Source organism: Lathyrus oleraceus, chromosome 5 (genome assembly GCF_024323335.1).
Source record: "Lathyrus oleraceus cultivar Zhongwan6 chromosome 5, CAAS_Psat_ZW6_1.0, whole genome shotgun sequence".
NCBI classification, from domain to species: domain Eukaryota; kingdom Viridiplantae; phylum Streptophyta; class Magnoliopsida; order Fabales; family Fabaceae; genus Lathyrus; species Lathyrus oleraceus.
This window is the reverse complement of record NC_066583.1, coordinates 244,884,440-244,911,475: the sequence shown is the minus strand read 5'-3', so window position 1 is coordinate 244,911,475 and position 27,036 is coordinate 244,884,440. Positions and strand designations below refer to the sequence as shown.

Below are 27,036 nucleotides of genomic sequence, written 5' to 3'. Positions count from 1 at the left end.
ACTATAAACAAATTAAAAAATCTATTTAAAACATTATAAATGATAATACATTTTTTTAACAAAAAATACTAATATGTAACATTAAATAAGCTTCAATAAAATTAAAGTTCCCAAAATTTTCAAAACTAAAAATACTATGATTAATTTGAAGTATCTAATAACATATACATAAAAGTTATTCAACTTTGTTCTTCAAACTTCAAAAGTAAAAATAGCAAAAACACTAGTTGCATGGACCCCAGCACTACTGTGGGATATTTTCTCTCTCTAGTTTCTCTCTCTACATTTATTTACTATTTAGTACTACTACCTTGTTCTTCCCCCACTACCTTAAAACCACTTCACCAAATTGTAGATTTTTGAATCTAGTTTTTTCTCTTCACCTTCATTGAGCTTTTTCTAAGGTACACAAGTTCCCTTTTTCTTTTTCTTTTTCAGTTCACTATAACATTTCAGTTTTTTTTTGTTTTGTTTTGTTAGCTTTCAAATTTCATGTAAATGTAGCTCAAATGTCAACTTTCTTTAATGCTCCATTGTGCTTACTCATTGATCCATTTGTTGAAATTGATTTTGTTTTTTTTTGTTGATTAATTTGATTCTGTTTGCTATATTTGCAGATTGGTTATATATTTTGGTTGTTGAGGATTTGAAATGGGGAAATTTTCAATCCCTATTTTGTGTGTTCTGCTGCTGTGCTTTCTGGTTTCATTTTCAGAAGCAGAGTATAGAAAGTATAAAGACCCTAAAGTGCCATTGAGTAGAAGAATCAAAGACTTGTTGAGTAGAATGACTCTGGAGGAAAAGATAGGTCAAATGACTCAGGTTGAAAGGAGTGTTGCTACTCCTGATGCCATAAGCAAGTACTTCATTGGTAAAACCACTCAAATCTAGTTTCTTGTATTGTTTGACGCTGTCATGTTTTCTCAATCTGAGTGTTTCATAGACTTGTGTAAAGGCGGTGTCAGTGTCACTACATCATCGGTGTCGTGTCTTGTGTCTGTGTTAGGGTTTTATATGTTTTTTTGTTGTTGTTTTGCTTTAGTAAAGTGATATTCTGGATATGTAGGGAGTGTGCTGAGTGGGGGAGGGAGTGTTCCAGCTCCAAAAGCATCAGCGGAGACTTGGGTGAAAATGGTGAATCAGATCCAAAATGCAGCTTTATCTACTCCCCTTGGGATACCGATGATTTATGGGATAGATGCTGTTCATGGTCACAATAATGTCTACAATGCTACTATTTTTCCTCACAATGTTGGGCTAGGAGTTACCAGGCAAGTTTATATGTATATTGCAGGAATTTGACTAGTCATGAAATGATTAAATAAAAAACAAAGAATGCGTAGCATCGTTAACCGAAAGGATCTTGTTTTTCCAAATTCTAATGAAGTAATACCGTTGTTGAAAGTTACTATATTTGAAGATGCAAACCTTTTTGATAAATCACAAACCCAGAATTTTCTTGCTTTTATTGTAAATTGGTAATGGGATCTGCTGTTTTGTTATTAGGGATCCGGTGCTAATTAAAAAGATTGGAGAAGCAACTGCCCTTGAAGTTAGAGCTACAGGAATTCCATATGTTTTTGCTCCATGTATTGCGGTAACGAAGCAGTATTTCAATATAGTGTTGTTTGAAATGAATCACGTATAACATTGATCAAGTTTGCTGATATGTTGATGGACTATTCATTAACAACAGGTTTGCAGAGATCCTAGGTGGGGACGTTGCTACGAAAGCTATAGTGAAGATCCTCAGATTGTTCGAACTATGACTGAAATTATACCTGGTCTGCAAGGAGATATTCCTGGAAACTCCAGGAAAGGGACACCCTTTGTTGCTGGAAAGTAAGGTTCTTGTCTCAAGTTTTGTTTTGAAAAGAAAATTTTATGGTCCTTAGTCTTCTAGTTGTACGGTTGGTGATTTTTTATGACGGGCTTGTTTAATTGCTAGGAAATATTTCAGAACATGAAATACATTTATAAATTCTTTTGAACATTCATACCTAAAGTTTCTTGGTAACATCATTATATATATATATTGTATTTATACCTTTTCTTAATTATTTATAGTAGATAAAGGTTATGTTCCATTGAATTTTGAATTCATAAAAATAAAAGGGGGAAGAAAAAGAAATATAAAAGATGGTGAGAGTCCAAAAGCTGCTTTTTGGATGGTCCTATACCATTATGATGGTCCTACACATTTGGGTTTTTCTGATCATTTAGATAGTTGGGCTCACCACCTTTTGCATTCCTATGGCTGTACCATCTAAAATGTGAAAACGATCAAGTGCGCGCACTCACACACACTAACATAGATATTAAATGCTAAAGTATATATTAAGGACTTTATTACTCAAAAAGCCTTGGCAATAAAGCATGCATGCCATGTTCTTATAATTAGGATACAATGTGTTTAGATTTAATGTTTCTCCGTGTCTTATTTTTTGAATACAAAATTTCCAATTTTCATATTAAAATAAATCATGAATAGCAGCTCATTTATTGTATGAATGCATAGAGCTGAAAAAAATGCCCCTTCATTTGAATTACTTTGACCCAGGAACAAGGTTGCAGCTTGTGCCAAGCACTTTGTGGGAGATGGTGGCACAAACAAGGGTATCAATGAGAACAATACTTTGATAAACTACAAAGGATTGCTTGGAATTCACATGCCGGCATACTATGACTCTGTTATCAAGGGTGTTTCAACAGTTATGATCTCCTACACTAGCTGGAATGGGAAGAAAATGCATGCTAACCGGGATCTGGTCACTGGTTACCTCAAGGACAAACTGAGGTTCAGGGTAATAAAATTTATCGACATCGTTTCTAATGTTAACAAAATGGTTTTATATTTAAGAAAAATACAGATGATAATCGGTACATATCATGTAATTTTTCTTGCATCTTTCAGGGTTTCGTCATATCAGATTGGCAGGGTATTGACCGAATTACATCTCCTCCTGATGCTAACTATTCATACTCTGTTGAAGCTGGTGTTAGTGCTGGAATTGATATGGTAAATATTTTTTTCACTTCAAGAAGTAAAATAAGAAACAAAAAGTGTTTCTATAGTCTTGGAGTTTAGTATTTGGAGATTACTTTCTATTTAAAATTCACATTTTTTGCAGATTATGGTTCCCTATAACTTTACTGAGTTCATTGATGACCTGACCTATCAAGTTAAGAACAATATTATCCCGGTGAGCAGGATTAATGATGCTGTAGCAAGAATCTTAAGAGTAAAATTTACCATGGGCCTTTTTGAAAATCCACTCGCTGATCTAAGCCTCGCAAACCAATTGGGTAGCAAGGTACATTTTCTTATGAATATCATTTGAACATGTGTCAGAAACCTCGTGTATGAAAAGAGTTTGTTTTGTTGATCGTATATCGTGTCTTAAACAGGAACATAGAGAGTTAGCTAGAGAAGCTGTTAGGAAATCCCTAGTGTTGTTAAAGAATGGTAAATCTGCTCATAAGCCACTGCTTCCTCTTCCCAAGAAAGCTTCAAAAATATTGGTTGCAGGAAGTCATGCTGACAATTTGGGTAATCAATGTGGTGGGTGGACAATTACATGGCAAGGGCTTACCGGTAGTGATCTTACATCTGGTAAGTCGAAACGTTTCATTTAAGTCTCTATTATAGCTTCCTTTGTCGAAAAATTACATAACATCTAATAGAGTTAATATTTGATAACAGGTACAACCATCCTTGATGCGATAAAACAAACAGTTGAACCTGCAACCAAAGTTGTCTACAATGAAAATCCTGATGCTAATTTTATCAAGTCAAACAAATTTTCCTATGCCATAGTCGTTGTGGGAGAACCACCTTATGCTGAGACATTTGGTGACAGTTTGAATCTAACAATAGCTGAACCAGGTCCAAGCACCATCACCAATGTATGCGGCTACATTCAATGTGTCGTTGTTCTCGTCACTGGGCGCCCGGTTGTGATTCAGCCATATCTATCAAAAATTGATGCACTTGTAGCTGCATGGCTACCTGGCACTGAAGGCCAAGGTGTTGCTGATGTTCTCTATGGCGACTTTGCATTCACCGGCAAGCTGGCGAGGACGTGGTTCAAGACAGTTGACCAGCTACCAATGAACGTTGGTGATAAACATTATGATCCTCTTTTTCCATTTGGATTTGGTTTGACTACAAACCTTACCAAGTATTGAAATCTCATATAACATGTTCAAGAACACAACACTTTTTCACTAGAATCCTTGAAAGTGTTGAGTGGTGAGTTATTAGATCATGTTTACCTTTCTAATGCAACTTTGAGATTCAATTCTAGAATAGAAACGTGTTGTAAACTGGTACCTTGACAATTTCAGTAGTATAAACTTTTAAGTTTCTTTGGTTTTTGAATCTTTTCATAAAAATGATTCTAGCCCTTGAAGGAACTTCTTTTTAAAAATTGATGTTAGTTCAATTTATAGAAAGGCTCATTACTCAAATGGAAAAGATGGAAATGGTCAATTGCCAAAAAAACTGAATAAAATTAGGAAGATCTATAAAAAGTAAAAGCCCGTAAAAGCAAAAGCAAGTATACAAGATAATACCAATCGACTCTTTGCCCTTTTATTGTGCTTTTAAGTATAAATAATCAAACTCGAGCAATTGCATTTGTGGTTCGAAGATAAGATTAAGGCAAAAAAACTAATACATAGTTTTGTTGTATTCAAATGAAAAGTTGTAATGATCACCTCCACTTTCACTCTCAATCTTCACCCAGTCAGATTTATAACACCCTATGCAACATAACAATACATGATCTGAAATTAATGAACCGAGTCTGTGTAGTAACATTCACTTCCCTAAAAAACAAAATTAGAATAATGATTAGTAACATATTTATATTACTTATATTTCATCCATTTTCATATATACATCCTCCAATACATCATACACATCCTTTTGATCCCATAATCGACTTCTTCTTCCGGGTCTTTGACAGATTCTATCGTAACAATCTCTTTTCTCATTTCTTCTAACAAAGCATGCATTCTGATAAAGCGTCCTTCATAAAAATATGAGAGCTTTATCTAGAAGGACTTCTAGTCCACTCTCTGCAAAAAAAATTGCAAGCATTCCATAAAGATATGTTTCTGAGGTATCTAATTCGTCACTGGACTAAGATCCTCCTCGTCACTAGACCGAAGTCCTCCCCGTCAATGAACCAAAGTCCTACCTAACTCCAATATACATGATGCATGAATGCTAAAAGAAATATGAAAATCTCATCCAGACCTCCAACTTCTATACTCGTCACTGGTTTGGTTTCATCGAACCTAAACATCTCAACATCAACAATTCCTCCTCATGAGACATTCACCAATTAACTCAATAACTCAACACTTTTTCTTATCAATCTTTATCAAACAACAATAAACAAATCAGAAAATCAGAAATTGCTCGAAGACCTCAACGCATATAAATTATCATACATGATTCATATAGCATTTAACGTATAAAAACACTCAGATTCAGCGCATATATAATCAATTAATCATGTAACCATCATCATATTCATCAAATCTTCACATATATTCATAAATATCAAAAATCCGAATTAAACACATAAATTCGTATAAATTACATAGTTAATAGAGCATAACTGAAAATTATATAATAAAAATCTAGAGAGGTTTTGCACATCAATGAAAGAAAAGAAAAGGGAAAATGGGTTAAGGAATCCCCATTATTCCCCATACTTAAACATCAATATATTGAATAATTCACCCTTGTCTCGATTATGGAGAAACACTTGAAACTTTAAAGATTTTTGTTATGGAGACTCTTCTCTTTCAGTTCTATATTAATGTTTGCTCTCTTCTCATCTTAATCCTTATTCCACCAAAAATTAACTAGTGGAATGATTAAGGAATAAAATAGTCAAATTTTGTTTCATTTATTTTTAGATTTTATATTCCATGTAATCCTACATTCTTTCAAGAAAATGTAACCTTTGTTTATTCTATCAAAAAAATTGAGTTTAGTTGTATATTATTCATGAATATTTAATTCTGTTTTTTAATTAATTATGAAATTTGCTCTATTTAAGAGTTGAGATTTTATTCACTGATAGATAATAAAAAAATACGGATGAAAAATGTTTTGTTTAATTTTGTGTTTTCTCTCGAATTCTCTTTCTAAAATGACAAGCAACCAACCAATTTGATAAGTACTTGTATTTTATAGTGTTAATGAACTTAAATATTGATTTAAAAATTATTAAAAACTACTGTGGAATTAAATGTCACTTAAATGCGTGAATTTAAATCATTAAAAGGTTATTTTATGTTTAACTCAATTAACATTAGTTAATACTCGGTGTGTGTGAACAATGAGACGACAATTAAGAGGAGACGCCAATAGCATTAACGCATGCATTGGGCTTCTCATGAGGAGGCGTCAATGCTAGTGTCGCATGCATTGACCTTCATGAGAAGACGCCAATGCTAGTGACGCCTAGGTGCATTTGGTTGGTATATGCGTCAATTCATCTGGCGCATACACCCCCTTATATATATTTTTTAAATTTTTTTTAATTTTTTAGTTTTTTAATTTTTTTAATTATTAATTATTAATTTTCATTATTTAATAAATAAGAAATAGTAATGGAAAAAAATAAATTTATTGATGATGTAATAATTGGTTACATTGGACTGACAATAAACTAATGACCGACCCGATTATAGCGTCCCTCTGTTTCACATTCAGGTGTGTTAGTTTGTCTCCGAGGTCTCCCACTATTTTCTTGAGGTGTTTGAGGTCTTTGTGTGCTGACCTTATCGAGCGATGGCTGGTGGGAAGGTCCAGTGAAAGTTCCAACGGTATTTGACAGATGTGTCATCATTTGCTCCCAATATCCGGAGGGGCTCTGGCCAACGACGCTTCCGTAATGGAGTTCGGTGCCATGTCATCGTAGTTAGGTCGTTGGGGTTGGGTGAATTGGGGACGGTATAGTTTCCCAAATTGGGTCATTGAGTCTTTTGGAAACGAAGCAATGGTTCATGGGGCGTACTATAGTTAAACAATGGTTGGGTGCTATGTTGATGGGATGTTTGGGTAGTCATTGGTGGGGTGCTACGATGAAGTGACCCATATGAATCATTTGGGCTATAGACGGTTGTGGTTGCGGGGTTTGATTCTTGGTTTTGTGTTTGGGTGGGTGGTATGAATGGATTGCGACGTTGGATGGTTGGTTGTTGGGTGATTGGCCTGAACGGGTTGCGAGGTTGGGTGTTTGGTTGTTGTGTGTATGTGGTTGGTTGATGTTGTGTGGTTGATTGTTGGGTCTAGGTCGGTTCACATTGGTGTTGGGTGGGGAATTGTTGTGGGGCGTACGATGACGAAGCAAGTTGGCGTGGATCCATCAAATATTGCGGCTCAGATACAAATTGTTGAGTTGTTACCGACCTAAACCATGCCATATATTGTTAAGTCGGTCTTGCACCATGGATGACTGGTTCGTTTAAGATGTGTTGTTATCGATTCCTCCATTGACGACACATCTCTTTTGCAAAGTCTCTCCAGTTAGAAAAATCCCATTGTGCATCAACCCTTTTTTGATGCCAATTCCCCAAACACGTGGGAGATTCTGGAATCTGTTGTAGCATTCTGAACTGCAATTTGACCCGGTCACTCTGGTGCATTTCCACCGTAGTGAATTGGATAATCGGTGTCTTCGCTGTCCAAACTGCAGCATCGTCATGGTTCACATCATGATCCAGACCCAGATATGGCCTCCAGATAAACTGTAAAACAATACGAGACGATTAAATGGAAAATAATTTGAGAAGTATTTTTAAATTAAAATATAGGTGGGTAGGATTATTACATCGTCATGTCCAATGTGGTCCAATAGATTGCGATAGACTACAATAGCGTGTTTCGGAAACCTATTGTAGTTCATCCCCCTTACTGACCACCTTAGATAAAAAAGAAGTGAAAAATATTATTTACTGTTAATTATAATATAAAATATAATTAACTATATGGTAAATGATAAAGTGTTAGACTTATTTGGTTGCAAACGGGAACATGAAAGGGCGCTTATTTATCGGGGCGAGCGACGACATTCTTGACCAACCCCAAGCTTGAAGCAAATACGCACATAAAAAAAAGTAGAAGTATTCTTTTTTGCAGTTTTACACATTGCACTATATAGATGGGTCAACACAGCTGTACCCCAACTATAAGTGTTTACCTTATTAATGTTGCATAGTAAAGGTAAATACATTATATTTACATAATTACCTGTACTTTCTGGAAACAAAAAATTACCAATAAAAATCATAATATAACATCGAGCTTTTATTATTTTCTCATACTCGGTTGAATCTTCAGACAATACTATACTGTCATAATATTGTTTAAGGTATTTTAAATTTATACCTTGCCCCCTTACTTGACCAGATGTGTCTCCCTCAGTTTCGTCGTCTAACAAAGGGGCATCGAGTAATTCATTGCAGATATTGTTGTCTTGGTTAACTCTACCATTCACGGCCTTTCCATCTATACGGAGACCCAACAACATGTACACGTCCTCAAGTGTGACGGTACACTCACCAATCAGAAGGTGAAATGTGTGGGTCTCGGGTCTCCACCTCGCCAACAAAGCCAGAATGAACTTGTAGTCCACCAAGTTCGAAACAATGTTGAGTAGATTTTCAAATCCACATCCTCTAATATATGGTTCTATTAAAGGATCGTGGGGTACATATTCATGTACACGACATCTAAAACGTTTCGGATCCTAATAACAAAAAAGTAAGAAAATACAATAAGAAGAAGAAATACATAATCCACAAACACAACTCTATAAGAAGTAAGAAAAACATAGATAACAAAGGTATAAGACTAAAAACAGAAAAAGTAAAAAGAGAGAGATAACATACAAATGCCTAGATATTCTTGAGTGTGCCTCTGTGTTCATCACCCATAGTCAACACAGACATGATTTTGATTTTGTAGAGCTTGAGTGTGGTAGAGGATTAATGTGACAAAGAAGAATATAATTAAGTATTGATGAAGATGATTTGATATTGTTGATATGAGAGTCTATTTATAGATGAATGAGTGAGTAGGTTTGCAACCTAAGAAGAATGGGATTGGTTGCATGCAATGGAAAAAGAAGACAATGGAATGACAAAATGCAGAAACCATGTGAAGAATCTTTGTTCTATGCGCATGTGAAGAATCCACATCCATAGGAAGAGGCGCCCTTCATCTTGGCGGCTTAATGTAGGGCAATGGGAAGGGGCATCCTTCCTAGTGGCGCCTTGGTACAATTTTTGTGAAGGGGCGCCCTTCCTCTTGGCACCCAATTTACTTTATGGCGCCTAGGGAATGGGCGTATGTTGGGAATATTAGGGCACAAGGATTCCTTGGTTCAGAGATTCCTGGATTCCCTGGGCGCATGTGTGTTCTTGTCACTCTTGTCACTTCATGATAGATTCTTTTTACTGCATGCATGGTCAAGTCTGTACTGACAATGACCAAGTGATCAATGCAACACTATTTATGTTGTGCAGATGAACAACTTACCAATAATTCCAATAAAGAAATTTACATATTTAATATTTGAACAAAATGTCTTCCACACAACATTACATGATCAGTGCCCATGTCGAAGGTGAAATATTTAATCATCAATTGTTCGGTTTTTATTTTCAAAACACAGAGGTAACTCGGTTTACAATAAATCGACGATCAAATCTTTCACTACTGAAACAAAGAATAGAAAAGAAATTGCAGTGCAGTAATGTGGGTCAAATCATCTATAAAAATCCGGTTTGGTTTGCAGAAAACCAGGTAAAATTTTATCAAAAGAAGATTTGAGATGATGACGATGTTCAACATATTTTGTCAGTCACGAACAATCCGGTTACAATGATATAAAGTTGTATATATTACCACATCAGCAACATGTGTCTCAGTTCATTGATCAATCACAAGTGTTTTGTGAGACTGATCATGAACAAGCTGAGGTGAATGTTCCAGATGACGAAGAAGAAGAAGTCGAGATCATGGTTGATTCAATGGTGAACGCTGATGAGGAAGAGGAGTCAATACCAGCAAGTCATGTATACTTCCCACCCCAACACATGACAAGGTTGAATTTGGGTTCAGATGAACCTTCAACAGATGTATGGTACATTCCTTACGTGCATATGCAAGGATCTTTGAAACAAGGAGACACATTTCGCACAAAAGAGGAATATGTAAAAGCCATTAAGAAATTACACATGCAACTATCAGCTGATTTCAGAGTTGACAGAACTGACACATCAAGGTATAAAGTTTATTGTCCGAATGAGCACTGCCTTTTTAGGTTGTCAGCTTCGTACCGGAAGAGGAGCGGGTCTTGGAAGATTGGATCAATGGGTCCATATCACATATGCATGCTGACAAACCCAATGCAGGACCATCGTAAATTAAGCTCTAAGCTAATATGCGATGAAATATTGTCTGTCATTGGTGACAATCTCGCATATTAGGACAGAGTACGAGTACACTTCATCATATAGGAAGGCATGGATATCTAGGACAAAGGCTGTTGAAAAAGTGTTTGGCAATTGGGAGGAGTATTACAAACAACTTCCAAAATACCTGTTGGCTCTAAAACAATATGCCCCTGGGACAATTGTCAAGTTGGAAACATTGCCCGCGTATACACTAGATGATACGTGTGCTGTTGGAAATAGAATATTTCACCGTCTCTTCTGGGCGTATCAACCATGTATCATAGGTTTTTCTTTCTGTAAACCAATTATACAAATTGATGGTACATGGTTGTGGGGAAAATACAAAGGAACGTTACTGATGGCAGTGGCACAAGATGGGAACATCAATATTTTTCCAATCGCCTTTTCCCTAGTTGAAGGGGAGACTGCTGAGGGATGAAGTTTTTTCCTAAGAAATCTCCGATTGCACGTTGCACCTCAGCCTAACTTATGTTTGATCTCCGACAAACACCCTTCAATCATCAGTGCATATAATAACATTGATAACGGCCGGCAAAATCCTCCTTCGACGCATGTGTTATGTATTAGACATATTGCTCAGAATTTCATGCGGGAAATCAAAGATAAGACGTTCAGAAGAAGGTTGTCAATGCAGGTTAGGCATTATCAGAACCTTCTTTCAAACACTACCGCGAGGAAATTAGATTGTCAAACGAAGATGCAGTACGGTGGATCGATAGTATTCCATTGGAGAAGTGGACTAGGGCATACGACAACGGTCAGTGTTGGGGCCACATGACAACAAATCTTGTGGAATCAATGAACTCTGTCTTCAAAGGCATCTGTAACCTACCAATAACCGCTTTGGTGCAGGCAACATATTTCAGGCTAGAGGCGTTGTTTGAAACCAGACGCTCAAAATGGAGTTCAGTGTTGCAATCTGGACAGTTGTTCAATGACGCTTTAATGAAATTCATCGGACATGAAGCCGCCAAAACAAACACACACGCGGTTACGGTCTTTGACCGAACTAAAGGTTGGTATAGTATTGCCGAGTCCATGGATCACAATGAGGGCATGCCAATGGGACAATACAGAGTTGAACTAGATAGATGTTGGTGCGACTGTGGAAAGTTCCAAGCCTTTCGTACCCCCTGCTCCCATGTAATTGTGGCGTGCTTAAAGGTTCAAAGAGATTCATCCTACTTGCTATTTGAACTTTACAAAGTCGTCAGCCTTTCAAATGTTTATAAAATTAATTTTTCCGTAGTGACAAAAGAGGATTATTGACCAGAATATCAAGGGGACATCGTCTGGCACAACGAAGTTATGCGAAGGAAGAAAAAAGGTCGCCCAAACAGCACCCGGATTCGAACCGAAATGGATACGGCGAACAAAATGGTTAGACTATGTAGTTCATGCCGTTAGCCAGGTCACAATCGTAATAACTGTCCTAGTGTTGGAACGAGCACAACCAGATAAATTTACATGTACCTCTATTGCAATATATGAAAAACTAAATTTATTTCATATTAGACGTCTTTGATGAAAATACCATTACATAAACAGTAACACAAATAATTATAACAAATACAATACAAGAACTATGCAATTACAACCATCAAAACAATTTTGAACATGTAATGCATCATCCTACGAGCGTCTTGGTCGGTCTTAATATCCACTCATTCGCGCACTTCTCCGTTTTTGTTGAACGTGGACACAAGTCATTGTATTCTTCTAATTCGTTCACCCTCTCCAATTTCTCCCTCTAACCAACTGTACAACGTCTGATTAAGACGTTCAAACGTATCTGTGTTCCAAATTCGAATCTGTATCGGAGCCGCAACGGCGGAAAATATTAAATCAGCATTTCATTTCTGAATGTATGCAGACATTGTTGAAATAGAGAAAATTGAAATTGATGGTGGTTGAACTAGACAAATTATGGTATTAGGAGATGAGTTTGAGTGAAAGATATTGCATCGAAGACGTGGTATTTATAGAGACGGAACATCAATTGTACATAACATGTGGACACCTGAGGGATTGACGCGCATATGAAAGAACATACATGCGCCAGATGAATTGGCGCCCACCAACCAAATGCACCTAGGCGTCATTAGCATTGGCGCCTCCTCATGAGGGTCATGCATGCGCCACTAGCATTGGCGCCTTCTCATGAGGAGTCCAATGCATGCGCCAATGTTATTGCCGCCTCCTCTTAATACATTGGGGATACGCCCATTCATCTGACACATCCTCTTCAAAACCTAATTATTTTTCGATTTAAAAAAAAAATAGTTATTATAAAAAAATATTGACGACGGTTATCCAATAAAATATGGAGACTATGAAAACTAAAACTAATTCCATAAATAAATAAAAAAGAGAATAAAAAATAAATATGGAGTTCATAGGTAAAAAGTGGGAGAATATTGATACCTATTGAACATTCACAAGAAGATTTATCATTCAAGTCCTCTTGGATCGTTTTAGCGGGTTTTCTTCATCTTCATCTGTAGAGCATCTAGAATATTGATCAGAATCATCAGAAATTTGAGCGTTGGGTTGTAATTCAACAATTTCAACTCTACTGTTGCTTTTACCATAAAACCTCAAACTATTTTCGAAGCCATATACAGGGATGACCCCACAACCCTTGATCCCCTTTGTTGACCATACTTTCTCTTCACTCTCTCTATGTTTGAATTCAAATGAAAGGTTGTAATGATCACCTTCGTTTTGACTCCCCACCCTCTCCAACCGAGAGCTATTAAAATAACTGCCTATTAATAGATGATCCGAAAGTAATGTCTTTCTCTCTTTTAGATTTACAAAACATTTATCAACTGTTCCGAACTGATCATGGATAGTACAAACAAGGTTATAGATATTCTCTGAGAGGATGATATAATACACTAAGCAATAGAAGCCAGATTTTGGAATAGGAGGAATAACTATTGAAGTCTCTGTAGTACGAAAATCAAACTCTCTAGGAATTTGGGCTCCAGGAAGGAAAGGAAGGAAAGCTAATCTGCAAAAAAAACTTCTTGTAATCTTGGGATCGGGGTTGTTTCGGTGTAACATGTTCCCAAGCATTAGGTGTTTATTTGAGTCAGTGTCCAGATGAATGCAATTCGTGGCTGTCAAGTTTTCCAAGGAGGACGGAAGCTTTGGTAGGGACTTAAGTTTCCTGCATTCATCTAAATCAAGAGTGTTCAAGGATGCTGGAAGCTTTGGTAACGACTTGAACAACCCACAATCATTTAAATCAAGAATTTGTAGGGATGCAGGAAGTTTTGGTAGAGACTCAAGTTTCGAACATTTACTTAAATCAAGAGTTTTCAAGGATGCTGGAAGCTTTGGTAACGACTTAAGTATCCCACAATCAATTAAATTAAGAATTTCTAAGGATGCTGGAAGGTTTGGCAGGGACTCAAGTTTCGAACATTTACTTAAATCAAGAGTTTTCAACATTAGATTGTTTTGGATATTATCCGGGAGAGTTTCTAAGTTGCAGCACCCTATCATGTATAGTTTTTCTAAAGATGATGTGCCTTCAAGGATGAACCAAAGATTTGATGTATTGATTTGTGTGCTTCTCGACAACCGCAAATCTTTAAGAAACCTCAATCCTATATCATTTGGTAATTTCTTCCCAACAATATTAAGCTTCTCGCAATCCTGTAGAGAGAGAGTAGTGAGTTTACTATTATTCCACATGGATGATGGAAATACATGTACAGCAGTGCCATTTAACACCAACTCCGTCATTTCCTCTGATGTCACCGAGAATTCTACCAGAGATGAACATTCATTGAGATGGAGTTTTCGTAAAGATTTGGAATGAATCTTAGTTTTCAGGCTTTCAATTTTTGTGCATCTATTTAGATTTAATTCTATAAGCTTAGGGGTGCTGAAAATGGATGGATGGAGTTGACAGAGACTCTCGCAATTATGAAGATTTACTAATTGGAGATTTGGAGCCCTTGATAAGTCTGGAATTTCAATTAGGTCTTTGGAGTATGCAAGATCAAGAATCATTAAATTATCAAGCCTCTGTATAAGAGAAGAAACATCACATTACTGAGACATCATTAACATAAACTCATAATCATACATAAGTCTTAACTAAATTGTACCTGGATTCCATCCCAAAGCTTTTTAAGCTTGCTTTTCTTCATTATAAGATATACAAGCCATTCACCACAAAAGGCTGTTGGCAAAGACTCGAGTGGGAATGAACGCCAATAAAAATACCTCAATTTATCAGACAACCACTCTAAACCTTCAAGGAGATGTAGACTTATTTCTGGAACCATTTTGATACGAAGATATCTTAAATTCGTCATACCCTTAAAACAATCAGAGCTCAAGTATAAATCCCCAAGTTTATAAGGCTCAAACTCTATAGCTTCAACAACTTCAGTTCCCTAAAAAAAATTTAGAATAATGATTAGAAAATGTCCACTTTACATACTCATCTTACTTATATTTCATGCATTTATTAAGTCTTTCACTTACCATTTTATATTTCAATACATCATACACTTCCATAGAATCCCACAATCGGCTTCTTCTTCCTGGAGCTTTGGCAGATTCTTTTCTAACAATCTCTTTTCCCATTTCTACTAACAAACCATGCATTTCATCTTTTTCAGATATAAGTGCTTTATGTCGAAGTACTTCTAATCCACTTTCCGGAAAGAAATGGCAAGCATCCCATATAGCTCTTGGGGAATATATTGGTGGACAATAATAATAAGAGTCTCTTGGGATTAAGGGGGTGCATGCAATGTCTAAAAATATGTCTTTTTCAGTAGGATCTAAGTCATCGAAACTCAATTTTAACACATCATAAATTCTTCCATTGGGAATCTTTTTGAGCTTCTCCAATTCACTTTCCCACACTTGTTTACTTTTTGTACGAAAGTGTGCACCTAAAACTTTTAAAGCTAGGGGATTGCCTCTGCAATATTGAATTGCTCTTTTTGATAGATACTCATACCCATCGTTGGCAAGTTTTTTCCCAAAGGCATTCAAACAGAATAGTTCAAAAGATTCATACTCTTTCAATCCCATAACCTTATATATTTCACATTCATCAAACTGACTAAATATCTGCTTATCTCTAGATGTGATAATCACTCTACTACCAGGTCCTAAGAAGTTATTACCTATGTTAACATTTTCGGCTTGCTCTAAGGTTTCCACACCATCCAGCACAATGAGACTTCTTTCAAGTGCAAGTCTTCTTATGAAAATTGGAGTTTCTACATAAAGTGCATCAAGACCAAGCTCCAACAATGAAGAAAAAAGTTTGTTACGTACAAACTTGAGTCCGCTTCTGGTTGATTCTTCCCTTATATTTTCAATGAAGCAATGCCGATCAAATTGAGAACACAGTTTAGCGTATAAATATTTAGCTAGGGTGGTCTTTCCTATGCCTCCCATGCCCCATAAACCAAGTGTTCTAACATCATTTGACCAAAATTCCAATAACGGTTCAACTTCTTCATACTTTTCTCCAATTCCAACAAGTTCCTTATTAACTTCGAATGGATGTCTCTTATTCAATTTTTTCAAAACATCTTCAACAATGTCCTTAATGAAATTTGATTCCTTCCTACAATATATTATATATATGGAAGGAAGAAAAGGTAAAGATTATATTAAAATTCATTGTCAACCTAATTTAGCAAGAAAAGAAAAATGGAAAAAATACTAATGTTCATTTTATTTACCCGTAATTTTGAGAGTTCCATCCAGATAAATTGGCTGCTTCGGTGAGTGCATCTTTCCATTTCTGCAACTTGTCTTTGTTGTGTCTCAAATCTCGCTCATGTTTTTCAAAAGCTAGCTGATAAGTCCCAGTTTGATTCCTCACATGAGATGGTTCAATTTCATAGAAAACAGGTATCACAACTTGTCTCTGATCTCTTTTGCATTCTAAAATCTTAACGAGTTCATCCAAACACCATTTAGAAGAAGCATAGTCTTTTGAAAATATGACTATAGATGCATCTGACTCCTCAATGGCTTTGATCAGCGTTGACGAGATCTCGTCTCCTCTTTGAAGCTCAGTGTCATCAATAAATACTAGAACTTTTTTATTAAGAGCTTCATAAAGATGACTCGTAATGGTTTTACGAGTATCATCACCACGAAAGCTAATAAAAACATCATATTTTTTCAAGGATGCTACGTTAGAAGATGAAGAAGAAGAAGAACCTACGTATTGTTGCATAGCCATTACAAATCTTCAAGTAGTCTACACTAATGACAAAATTATGACCTGGTGTATTATTATACAAGTGTTTATATATAGCAGATCAATAGTTAAAATATAAAATATCAAGGGGTAAGTTCTAGGAAGTTTCGTTGGGCTTCATGACTATTTATTTCAACACACTACGTTGTCCCAAAGAAAAAGAAGAACTTAAAAAAACCATTTGTCTGAGCCCAGGTTCGAACTGGGGACCTCTAGTGTGTGAGACTAGCGTGATAACCAACTACACCACCCAGACCTCGTTTGTTATGTATTTTCACGAACTTAAATTACACTGTAACTTTCGCTCACACCTTGCCGTAAGCCTCGCTACATGTGACAACTTTTTATTAGATGAATCATTCATTAATTATGATATGTTTTGTAAAGAAAATAAAGCAAAAACATACCAGCATAAACTAATAATTTTTTAATTTGATCAATAAATAAAACTTTTAGTTTTTTTATTCTTTATCACCTTCAAGTTATGCATTCAAGTTATTCATGCAGCTCTTGCATGTTATTAAGATAGTCAAGTTCAATCAATCCAATGGTTGAGACTAATTGGTTTAATTATAGGATTGTAGAAGTAACGTGTATAATATAGGCTTTATCTTACACTTGTATAAAAGCTCCAATCATCTCCTTTTGTTATTCATTCAATTTGAATCAATAGTAGTCAATAATATGTTATCTTCTCCAACTGTTTTCTGTTAGATTTTTGTTACATCACTGCAATGCTTTCTTTTTCAATTCGTTCAATATGGTATCATTGAGCATGCGAATCCATGGTTCCTCCTCGCACAAATTTCGTCGCCAATTCTAACTCCTCCGATCCAGTTTTGGATCAAACAAGCCCCTATTACGTTCACCCCATCGATGATCCCTCTTCGGTATCCATTACGCCGGTTACTAGCATTCCTCGTCCCGATAATTAAAAACCACATTTTCCCTGGACCTACCCCACCTCCAGTTAAATCGGTTTTTCCATGTTAGATTTAGAGCAGGGGCAACCAGGTTCAACCGGTGGCAGATTTGTTTACCATGCCTATGTGCATGTATAAGTGTTTATAACCGTTGATTGACCTTGTTGGTTTTGATGATGACAAGTGTCAATTTATGATGACAATTGTGAAGTCGGTTCAACAGTTAAGATGCTTTTATTGATGACAAATGTCAAGCCACTTCAATGACGACGACTCCTTAAGTTAAACGGTTAAGTCTTTGGTGACAACTTTTAAAGAAGGGTTTATATCAATTATCCAGCCATCTTTGATTATGAGATCTGATCAAGAAGATATCTCAAACCCTCTCAGTTAGAAGATTCAAGTTCTAGTTGAAGTGTTAAGTGAACGTTAAATCAAGTAAAGGAATTTGAAGATCTAAATATGTGAAAGACGGATACTGTGAAACCTCTCCTTGTATTGCGCTTAGTGCTTATCTGAGTAATCAATTTATTATAAAAAATATAAGAGTAACTCTTGAGACTAAAGCAACTCACACATACATAAAGTCTATTCAACACTTCTCTTACTTAAAAATTACCTAAAAATATTTTCGTATGCATACTTAATTGATTACTGACTTGGTTAATCAATTAGAAAAGCTTTTTACAGTAGTTAATCGATTATCACATTAGGATTAACCAATTAACTCATTTGTAATGTCTTTAATTGATTAAAGGAGTTCTTAGATTAATGACAATGGAATTCAATCCATATTTGGGTTGATTAATCGAATATAAACTCGAGTTAATCAATTAAATCATTAAAATAACCCATGGGTCATTTTTATTTTAAGTCAAAAAATTTCAAAAAGGAATCCTTTATTTCTTTCTTTCTATCCCTTATCTTTTTACGTTTCATTTATTATTTTCTTTCTTTTCCTACTATATTTCTTTCTATGTTTTAGCTATTATTCTTTTTAAATATTCTGCTGCTATATCTTTGTTTGCTTAATTGTTTCAAAATAAATGAGAGAACCATATTTGTAGGAGCATGTTGACTATGAGAGACCCATATCTGTATCAAATCCTTCAATTAAGGTCTTGCTCTCTAAGGATTAGACAAAGGTAACTTTGTTTTTACTTCTAATACATGTGATGTAAGCTTAGATTCATGTGTTATATTTTACAAACCAAATAAAAAATATCTAATAGGGATTTTTTTTATATGTTTGGATAGAGGATAATGCAAGAGAGACTTATTCGATAAGTCTTAAAGAGACTCCACTGTTTCATGTGTTCTATTTGCATCGACTGAATCCATTCTTAAGGAGGATAGGGACGAGTTAGGCTTCTTCTACATTCATAACATTGTGTCTGCTTACATAAACGACCCTGGTGAGGAAAATGATAACTAAGATATATGAATAGACAATGTATAAAGAGCTATATCATGCATGGAGAAGAAGCATTCTGGTATACAAAAATAGACAAACCAGAATTTTAATATTTTGCTTAACTAATTTACACAACAAAGTCCACAAATTAATCAAGAGCAATTTGTCTATGATTATTATATATATTCAGCTAGCTATACTAAGCCAAATCTAAGGGCTTGAAATATTTGCCATCAATAAGATAAGTTCCAATGGACAACCTCACAGCCCAAACATCCTTTGGCTTTCTTGAAACAATTCTGCATCCACCAAGTGAGTCATATACACTTAATTTCAAGATTTTCATTTTAAGTATACATAATTGACATGGCCGTTTTTGAGAGCGTAAAAAGCGACTACTGCAACGCAGGACTTCACATTTTTTTCTAGTTAAATTATAGAAAAAATAACATTCATACACATATTTTACTGTTCATTTATGACCTTTTAAAAAATTTCACCTGAGGTAACTTCTCTCAAAAATTTGAAACGACTCTGATGATCGAAATGATGAAAAAAAAGTAAGAGATGAGGTGAAATACCTTCCCACATCACCGGGTTTCACTAAGCCAGAATTAACTCTGAGGCAAGGGAGAGAAGCTGCAGTTTTGATCATTTTTGGAGCTTCAATGATAATAACGGGAGACCCTTTATTCAACTTTGAACGTTTTTCAAGCAACTCATTCTCCTCTGATGAGTCTTTTGATTCACACCTCACAAATGTTACTGAAGTATTTGGTCTCTGTTGTTGATATTTCAAGCAACTGTGGAACTTCAAAGATGGTTTTGTGGTAGCACAAGAGAGGGACAAAGACATGTTTACTTTTGTGATGATAATTTAATATATGGTTCTCAAAAATTGAACCTTGCAATGTTTTGCTTGGTATGTTTCAAAGTGTTTGTTGAAGTTCTATCCATTTGAAGTGTATGTGTGAGGAAGGAAATTAGGATAGACAGATATTGTAAAAGATAAAATCTGTTAGGATAATGATATTTTATATTACCATTTTTCTCATAAAACCATATTTCTCATCATTTCTATGTAAACAAATATAGCTCATTTTTTAAAAATTACTTTTAATAATTTTTAATGTATTTGTTTAAAATTTTGAAGAAATATATAATCTTTAAAAATCTAGAATATGATTAAGAGAAAATAAAACTCTTTGAATAACTTTATAAAATTTTCACCCAGAAAAAAAGAAAACTTACAAAAAAAAATTATCTTATAATAATAATGAGTGTGGTTCTAGATTGTTAATATCGAAGAGCAACGTGTAGTGTCTGATCCGAAAATTCTATAGCGGCATAGCGGATAATTTAAAATAAGTTCATATATATATATATATATATATATATATATATATATATATATATATATATATATATATATATAATGTCTTAAAAATAGAAGTTGCAATAACATTCATAAATTCCAACAACATCATCAATATAAGTTCTCATGAAAATCAAATTATAAATGTCCTCAAAATGACTAAACCAAATTATAAACGTAAATAAATGATTAAATTACATCCACTTCATCTTCAATTTTAAATTACACCCCGTTAATATCATCTTGCTCATCACTTGATTCAAATTCTTCGTCTTTCTCCTCTAACTCTTCATCTCTATTAGACACTAATGTAGCAAGTCTACTCCCCAATGACATTACCAACAACTTCTCAAGTCAAACTCTCTTCTCAAGTCAAACTCTCTTCTCCCAAAACCAAATCATCTTCCATTATTCTATTTTCATCCTCATTTTGTTACAACCATTCATAACATTCATCAAAATTATTGAGGAGAATAGGATCAGTTAAATCATTGATATTGAAGCATTCTATAAGAGTATGGTTATTCTTTACAAAACCAAGTCTTTTAGCTTTTGATGTTCTATCTTTCTTTTCTTTTTAGAATGAATTTATATTATAACTTTTATAGATAATTAATTTCAAATCTCACAATATCCAATCTAATTATATAAAATAAAAAAAAAAACTATTAATTTTTAACTTTCTTGCTCAAAAGCACTCCAATTGCGATCACATCATCCTGGTGAGCTGCGTGTTATGCTTAACACTTTTATTACAATTGCTTGCAAATAAGGATAATGATTTTCATACATGGTTCAGCACTCAAATGTAAATTGTAATGCAATAACTAATTAGTATTAAGTATGTAATTCAAAATTAACAAAAGAATGGACTTAAACTTACGAGGGGACATGTTTTCCTTCATTCTAATTGTAGAAGATATGCCAAATATGTCGTGCGCCTTCCAATACATAGTAATCTCAAATATAATTTTGTCATTCTCTAAAGCATCTATTGAAAGCCTCTTTATCTCATCGGTCACGTTCGTGTCTGCCAATGTTTCGACATTGTAGAAGTGTTGTGGGTTAATGAATGACCATATATGCATGCAATGGTCGATGGAGTTGACATGCCCCTCTACTATTTCTGATTTCAATAATATCATAGTAGTTACTCTCATTTTCATTGAAAGCTTTTTTTATACTTTCCTTTGACATGTCCATTATCGGCTTTTTCTCATTATCAACTAATCTTAAAACAATCACCAGTGTCCCCATCGCCTTAAGAGAGTATAGAACATCATTCTAAAACGATGTCATGAGAACAATAACACATGCCCTTTTCCCTTAGCCTCTTTCGATGTCTTTGTATTCAACCATTCTTCTGATACAACAAACCACTTCCTAAGATTATTTTTGTGTGTATGTAATCTTTGAAGCATGGGGAATGTTTTTGTAAACCTTGTAACTCCACTCCTAATCAATTCAGCTCTTCTAGTGAATGTCCTCATGATGGAAAGGTTTATGTTATAATTGTAGATGAATCCAACAAGAAATTGTCCTCTTGTTATGGCCCTCTTAACAATAGATAACTTTCTCATGTCTTCTAACAATGTGTCGCACACATGGTCCAATAGAGTCTAGAATATTTGTCTTCTAAATATCTTCCAAAGACCAAAACAAATGTTCTAGATAAGTAACCAATGATATTTATCACATTTGTTGTTATCATTGTCACTCAAAACCTGCACGGCGGTTTCTTCTTCGATCTCTTGAACAAATGAGTCCAACAACTCAAATATCTTCAATCCAATCTTCATGTAGCTCTGTTAGAAATTAATAGTTGCATTGCTCATAATTTTGTTCTAACTAATGTTTCTATTATGAATTGATTGAATTCAAATTATTACAACTGATTGCATTTATAGTAACAATCAGGTGAACTGGAATAGTAGGTTACTAATAGATTGAATTGACAACCGTCAGTTATAACAACCCTAAGCTAGCATATCTTTAATACCCCTCCCCCCACAAACTCAAGGGGAGTGTGTTACCTTGAATTTGTGTTTTAGCTTAAAAAACTTGGTATAACCAAGAGGTTTACTCAACACATCAGCTAGCTGATCAGGACCAAGAATGTGTACTACATCAAGTTGTCTAGCTAACACCTTCTCTATAACAAAGAACAAATCAATCTCCATATGCTTAGTTCTTGAGTGCGTGATAGGATTATGTGCAAGGAAAACAGTTTATTAATTGTCACACATGATCACTAAAGGCTTAGTAGTAATGTATATGTTCTTGAGAAGAGTCTGAATCCAAAGTAGGTCTGCAATGGCTTGTTCTAAACTCATGTACTCAGCATTTGTACTAGATCTAGCCACCAATGGTTACTTTTTTAACTACCAAGATGTGAGATTATATTCAAAATAAGATGGATGCACTAAAGGTGCTCCTTGTGTCATCAAAATTAGATGTCCAATCAGCATCATCACAAAATACTTGCAAGGAAGGAAAATCTTGAGGTGAGTGAGAAGAGATATGTAGACCATGTTCAAGGGTTCCTTTAAGATACCTTAGTATCCTTTTACTTTCCACCCAATGTGCCTCAAGAGGATGAGTCATATATTGACATACTTTATTAACTGCATAGGTTATATCAGGCCTTGTGATTGTAGCATATTGCAATGCTCCTACAACAAATCTATAGAGAAAAGGATCAGACCAGGCAGTTGAGCCAATTTTGGTAAGTTTGCAGGTGGACTACATAGGAGTAGTGATGGGGAAAGATTCAACCATATTTGTTTTATGAAGTAAATTCTTAACATATTTAGTCTGAGTGGGCAGTAGAGAACCATTACCATCCCGTTTGACCTCAATACCCAAAAAATGATCAAGATCATTCTAAATGTTTGAGAGAAAAAGGAAGGTTCAGCTTAGTGATAATGTCTTGGACCATAGGCTTGGAGCTTCTAGTGAGGATGATATCATCCACATGCACAAGAAGGTATATGGTATGCCCATTAGATGAATAAATAAGGAGATAAGGATCACATTTTCTTGCTTTAAAGGAAGTTGGAACAAGAAAGCTTGCATCCTTTCAAACCATTTCCTAGGGGCCTGCTTAAGGCCATATAAGGCTTTGTGTAGCGTGCACACAATTGAGGTATTGGAACTAAAAAATCCTTGAGGTTGCTCCATGTACACTTCCTCATCGAGCAAACCATTGAGGAATTCTTTGGATAAACTCTATTATAGCATCTTGATCAACATTGATTAAAGGAACTGCTTCGATCCACTTTGTAAAATAATCAATGCCTACTAAAATATATTTCTGACCTTTAGAGGATGTTGGTCGAATTTCACCAATCAAATCCAAATCACGTCCTCTGAATGGCCATGGTTTTACGACCGCGTGTAGTTCACTTGTAGGAACATGTTGAATGCCCGAATGGACTTGGCATTCTTGACAACCCTTAGTAAGGTCGATACAGTCTTTAAGCATTATAGGCTAATAGACACCTTGGCGACACAACAACCATCTCATCTTGTGCTCTACCTGATGAACACCACATGTTCCATTATGAACATTCGAAATGGAAAAATATGCCTCACTTTCACCAAGGCATTTAAGTAAAAAACCCGCAGGAGTTTTCTTAAACAATTTGTTTCCAGTGACCACGTAGCTCAGAGATCTCTATTTAACTTTTTGATTTGTCGAACCAACTGGATTTTCTATATAACTGACTATTGGCTTTCTCCAATCAGTTTCAACTAAATTTTCAATAGTCACGGTCTTAAAGTTCTTTGGGTTTACTGACCCTAACTTAGTTATTGCCAAATTTGATGGAGACAGTCTTGTCGACTTCACTCTCCCTCGAACTTCAATCAAGTCCTTTAATTTCTCTTTAGACACTTTATACCCTGAGGCAACTTGTGCCAATTCATTCACCTCTTTATTTTCAAGTCTAGGGACATGTTTGATATCCACAATTTCAAAACACTTGATGATTTGATTTACTATAACAAAATACATGATTAAGTTCTCCTTAATACATTTGTATTCCTTCGTTATCTGCTTTACTACCAATTCAAAGTCTCCTCTTATTTCGACCCATTCCCCCCCCCCCAAATCTAACAAGATATCAAGCTCGTCTATCAAATCCTCGTACTCAGCTTCGTTATTTGAGCAAGGGCCCTCAATTTTATATTTGAACCTAGTCAGAATCTTGTTTTGAGAAACAGTCGAAATCCCAACACCGGTCTCATTCTTATTATTGAAATACAAGAGACTAAGAGACATTTGAATAAACCGTGTGTTTTGAAAAGCACTATGGAGACTTTATTATATATAGAGAGAGATTATAACTAATTACATGATATAGTCGATGTGGGACTATTCGATATACAAATATTCTTAATATTATATTTACAAATATCGACACTCCCCCTCAAGCTTGAGCATATAAGTCAAATGCACCAAACTTGTTACATATATTATTATTATTGGGACTTCGCAGAGATTTTGTAAATACGTCTGCCAATTGATCATTAGAGTTGACTAAGTTTGTGACGATGTCACCTGATTCAATTTTCTCTCTGACAAAGTGACAGTCTATCTCAATATGTTTGGTCCTTTCATGGAAGACTGGATTTGAAGCAATGTGCAATGCGGCTTGATTATCACAAATAAGTGTCATTGGTCTTACTTCTTCAATTTGAAGTTCCTTGAGCAACTGTTTTAACCAAATAAGTTCACATGTTGCCATTTCCATGGCCCTATACTTTGCCTCGGCGCTTGACCTTGCAACTACGTTTTGTTTCTTACTTTTCTAGGATATAAGGTTTCCGCCAACAAGTACACAATACCCAGAGGTGGATCGTCTATCAATGGGTGACCCTGCCCAATCAACATTGGAGTATCCAACTATCTGAGTATGTCCTTTATTTTCATACACTAGACCTTTTCCTGGAGCACGTTTGATGTATCTCAGAATCCGGATAACAGCATCCATGTGTTCCTAACAAGGGGAGTTTAAGAACTAACTTACCATACTAACTACAAAAGAAATGTCTGGACGAGTGACTATGAGATAATTCAACTTTCCAACCAATCTTTTATACCTTCTTGAGTCAGATAGAGGCTCCCCCTGATTGGGTAGTAGTTTGACACCTGGATCCATAGGAGTATCAATTGGTTTAGAATTCAACAAACTTGTTTCTTCCAAAATATTCATGGCATATTTCCGTTGAGAACTCACCAGTTATGAAGTTTACCAAGATCTTTTGTCTGAAATTGATTCGAGAGATGTTGCTTTAACTGGAGTATACCCTGTTGGTCACTACCAGTTATGACAATATAATCAACATACACAATAAGATAAATACACCCTTGGGCTGAGTGATGATAAAAAATAGAATGGCAAGCTTCACTACGGACCATACCAAACTGTTGTACTACAGTGTTGAATCTGCCGAACCAAACTCTCGGAGATTGCTTAAGACCATAAAGAGACCTGTGTAACCTACACACCATATTCGATGACTCCCCCTGAGCAACAAATCCAGGTGATTTCTCCATATATACTTCTTTTTCAAGATTACCATGTAAAAAAGCATTTTTCATGTCAAGTTGATGAAGAGGCCAATGTCGAATGGCTGCAATGGCTAGAAGAAGTCTAATAGATGCCACCTTGGCTACAGGCGAGAAGGTATCACTATAATTCAATCCAAAAATCTGAGTGTATCCTTTAGCTATCAGGCGGGCTTTAAATCGATCAATCTTACCATCTGGACCAACCTTCACTGTATAAAGCCAACGACAACCTACTAAAGATTTCCCATGGGATAGAGGAACTAGTTCCTAGGTACCACTGCTTTGAAGAGCACACATTTAATCAATCATTTCTTGCCTCCACTCAGGGTGAAACAATGCTTCACCTGTAGTTTTAGGAATAGAAACAGAATACAAACAAGTATATTGCAAAGGGGAAAGACGATGATAACATAAATCAATATAATGTGGAGAAGGATTTCGTGTTTGACGTATACCTTTTTAAAGGGCAATCAGAAGATTGGGCTCAGGTTGCAGACCAGATCCGGTGATGGCGGAGGCGTCAGAGGAGAGTCTGCAATGACCTCAGGGACAGGTATGACCTCAGGGACATGGACGACAGGCGTTGGGTGACGACGCTGATATGTTTGACGTGGTCGAGAAGTGGGTGGGTCAAGAGCCCTAGACTGATTGAGGGTAATGGTAGGAGGGACATTAATAACTTCCGGAAAAGGTATGGGAGTACTTTCTTGAATGAGTTCTGGAGTTACGTGATTGGACTCGAAATGTGGAACCTACTCGAAGAAGGTAACATCAGTCGATACTAGGTATCGTTGTAGAGTATGTGAATAACAATGATAACCTTTTTGGGATCGATGATAACTAAGAAAGATACACTTTAGTGATCGAGCTGAGTTTATCAAGACCAGAAGAGAGATTGTGTACAAAACATGTGGACCCGAAGACTCGGGGAGGAATTGGGTGAAGTGGGGAATTGGGAAAAAGGATTGAATGAGGGATTTTATTGTTAAG

General features: G+C 35.6%; 3 protein-coding genes and 1 non-coding gene across 5 annotated transcripts; 1 reads left to right on the top strand and 3 right to left on the bottom strand.

Annotated features, from left to right (window-relative positions):
- Positions 1 to 236: 236 nt before the first annotated feature.
- Positions 237 to 4,375, top strand: LOC127083482 (uncharacterized). Its single transcript, XM_051023798.1, has 10 exons — positions 237 to 404; positions 618 to 871; positions 1,067 to 1,271; positions 1,507 to 1,597; positions 1,697 to 1,842; positions 2,561 to 2,804; positions 2,915 to 3,019; positions 3,132 to 3,314; positions 3,409 to 3,613; positions 3,704 to 4,375. The coding sequence occupies exons 2-10, from the start codon at positions 652 to 654 to the stop codon at positions 4,186 to 4,188; spliced, it is 1,884 nt and encodes a 627-aa protein (XP_050879755.1). The 5' UTR covers positions 237 to 404; positions 618 to 651; the 3' UTR covers positions 4,189 to 4,375.
- A 7,628-nt stretch (positions 4,376 to 12,003) lies between these two features.
- Positions 12,004 to 19,011, bottom strand: LOC127083478 (disease resistance protein RUN1). Of its 2 annotated transcripts, none has more exons than XM_051023795.1 (5): positions 16,233 to 19,011; positions 15,013 to 16,114; positions 14,631 to 14,921; positions 12,931 to 14,547; positions 12,004 to 12,758 (listed from the first exon to the last, which is right to left on the bottom strand). In XM_051023795.1, the coding sequence occupies exons 1-4, from the start codon at positions 16,739 to 16,741 to the stop codon at positions 12,961 to 12,963; spliced, it is 3,489 nt and encodes a 1,162-aa protein (XP_050879752.1). In that variant the 5' UTR covers positions 16,742 to 19,011; the 3' UTR covers positions 12,004 to 12,758; positions 12,931 to 12,960. The 2 variants fall into 2 exon arrangements, with proteins under 2 accessions (XP_050879752.1, XP_050879753.1); XM_051023796.1 differs by having other exon boundaries at positions 12,004 to 12,317.
- TRNAV-CAC (transfer RNA valine (anticodon CAC)) lies at positions 16,942 to 17,015 on the bottom strand. Its single transcript has one exon. It is a non-coding gene; the product is annotated as a tRNA-Val (tRNA).
- Positions 19,012 to 19,127: 116 nt separating the features above from the next.
- Positions 19,128 to 20,140, bottom strand: LOC127083479 (protein CHLORORESPIRATORY REDUCTION 42, chloroplastic). The gene is made up of 2 exons (XM_051023797.1): positions 19,678 to 20,140; positions 19,128 to 19,395 (listed from the first exon to the last, which is right to left on the bottom strand). Exons 1-2 carry the CDS (start codon positions 19,950 to 19,952, stop codon positions 19,296 to 19,298), a joined length of 375 nt encoding a protein of 124 aa, XP_050879754.1. The 5' UTR covers positions 19,953 to 20,140; the 3' UTR covers positions 19,128 to 19,295.
- Positions 20,141 to 27,036: the final 6,896 nt, after the last annotated feature.

Excerpts from the sequence above, each read along its gene's own strand:
- LOC127083482 (XM_051023798.1), top strand. The coding sequence starts at position 652 with ATGGGGAAATTTTCAATCCCTATTTTGTGTGTTCTGCTGCTGTGCTTT. Across the intron at positions 1,272-1,506 it reads GTTGGGCTAGGAGTTACCAG|GGATCCGGTGCTAATTAAAA; the intron begins GCAAGTTTATAT and ends TTTTGTTATTAG. Across the intron at positions 1,598-1,696 it reads TTTTTGCTCCATGTATTGCG|GTTTGCAGAGATCCTAGGTG; the intron begins GTAACGAAGCAG and ends CATTAACAACAG.
- LOC127083478 (XM_051023795.1), bottom strand. The coding sequence starts at position 16,741 with ATGGCTATGCAACAATACGTAGGTTCTTCTTCTTCTTCATCTTCTAAC. Across the intron at positions 16,115-16,232 it reads TGGAACTCTCAAAATTACGG|GAAGGAATCAAATTTCATTA; the intron begins GTAAATAAAATG and ends AATATATTGTAG. Across the intron at positions 14,548-14,630 it reads AGCTTTGGGATGGAATCCAG|AGGCTTGATAATTTAATGAT; the intron begins GTACAATTTAGT and ends TCTCTTATACAG.
- LOC127083479 (XM_051023797.1), bottom strand. The coding sequence starts at position 19,952 with ATGTCTTTGTCCCTCTCTTGTGCTACCACAAAACCATCTTTGAAGTTC. Across the intron at positions 19,396-19,677 it reads AAACCCGGTGATGTGGGAAG|AATTGTTTCAAGAAAGCCAA; the intron begins GTATTTCACCTC and ends TGGTGGATGCAG.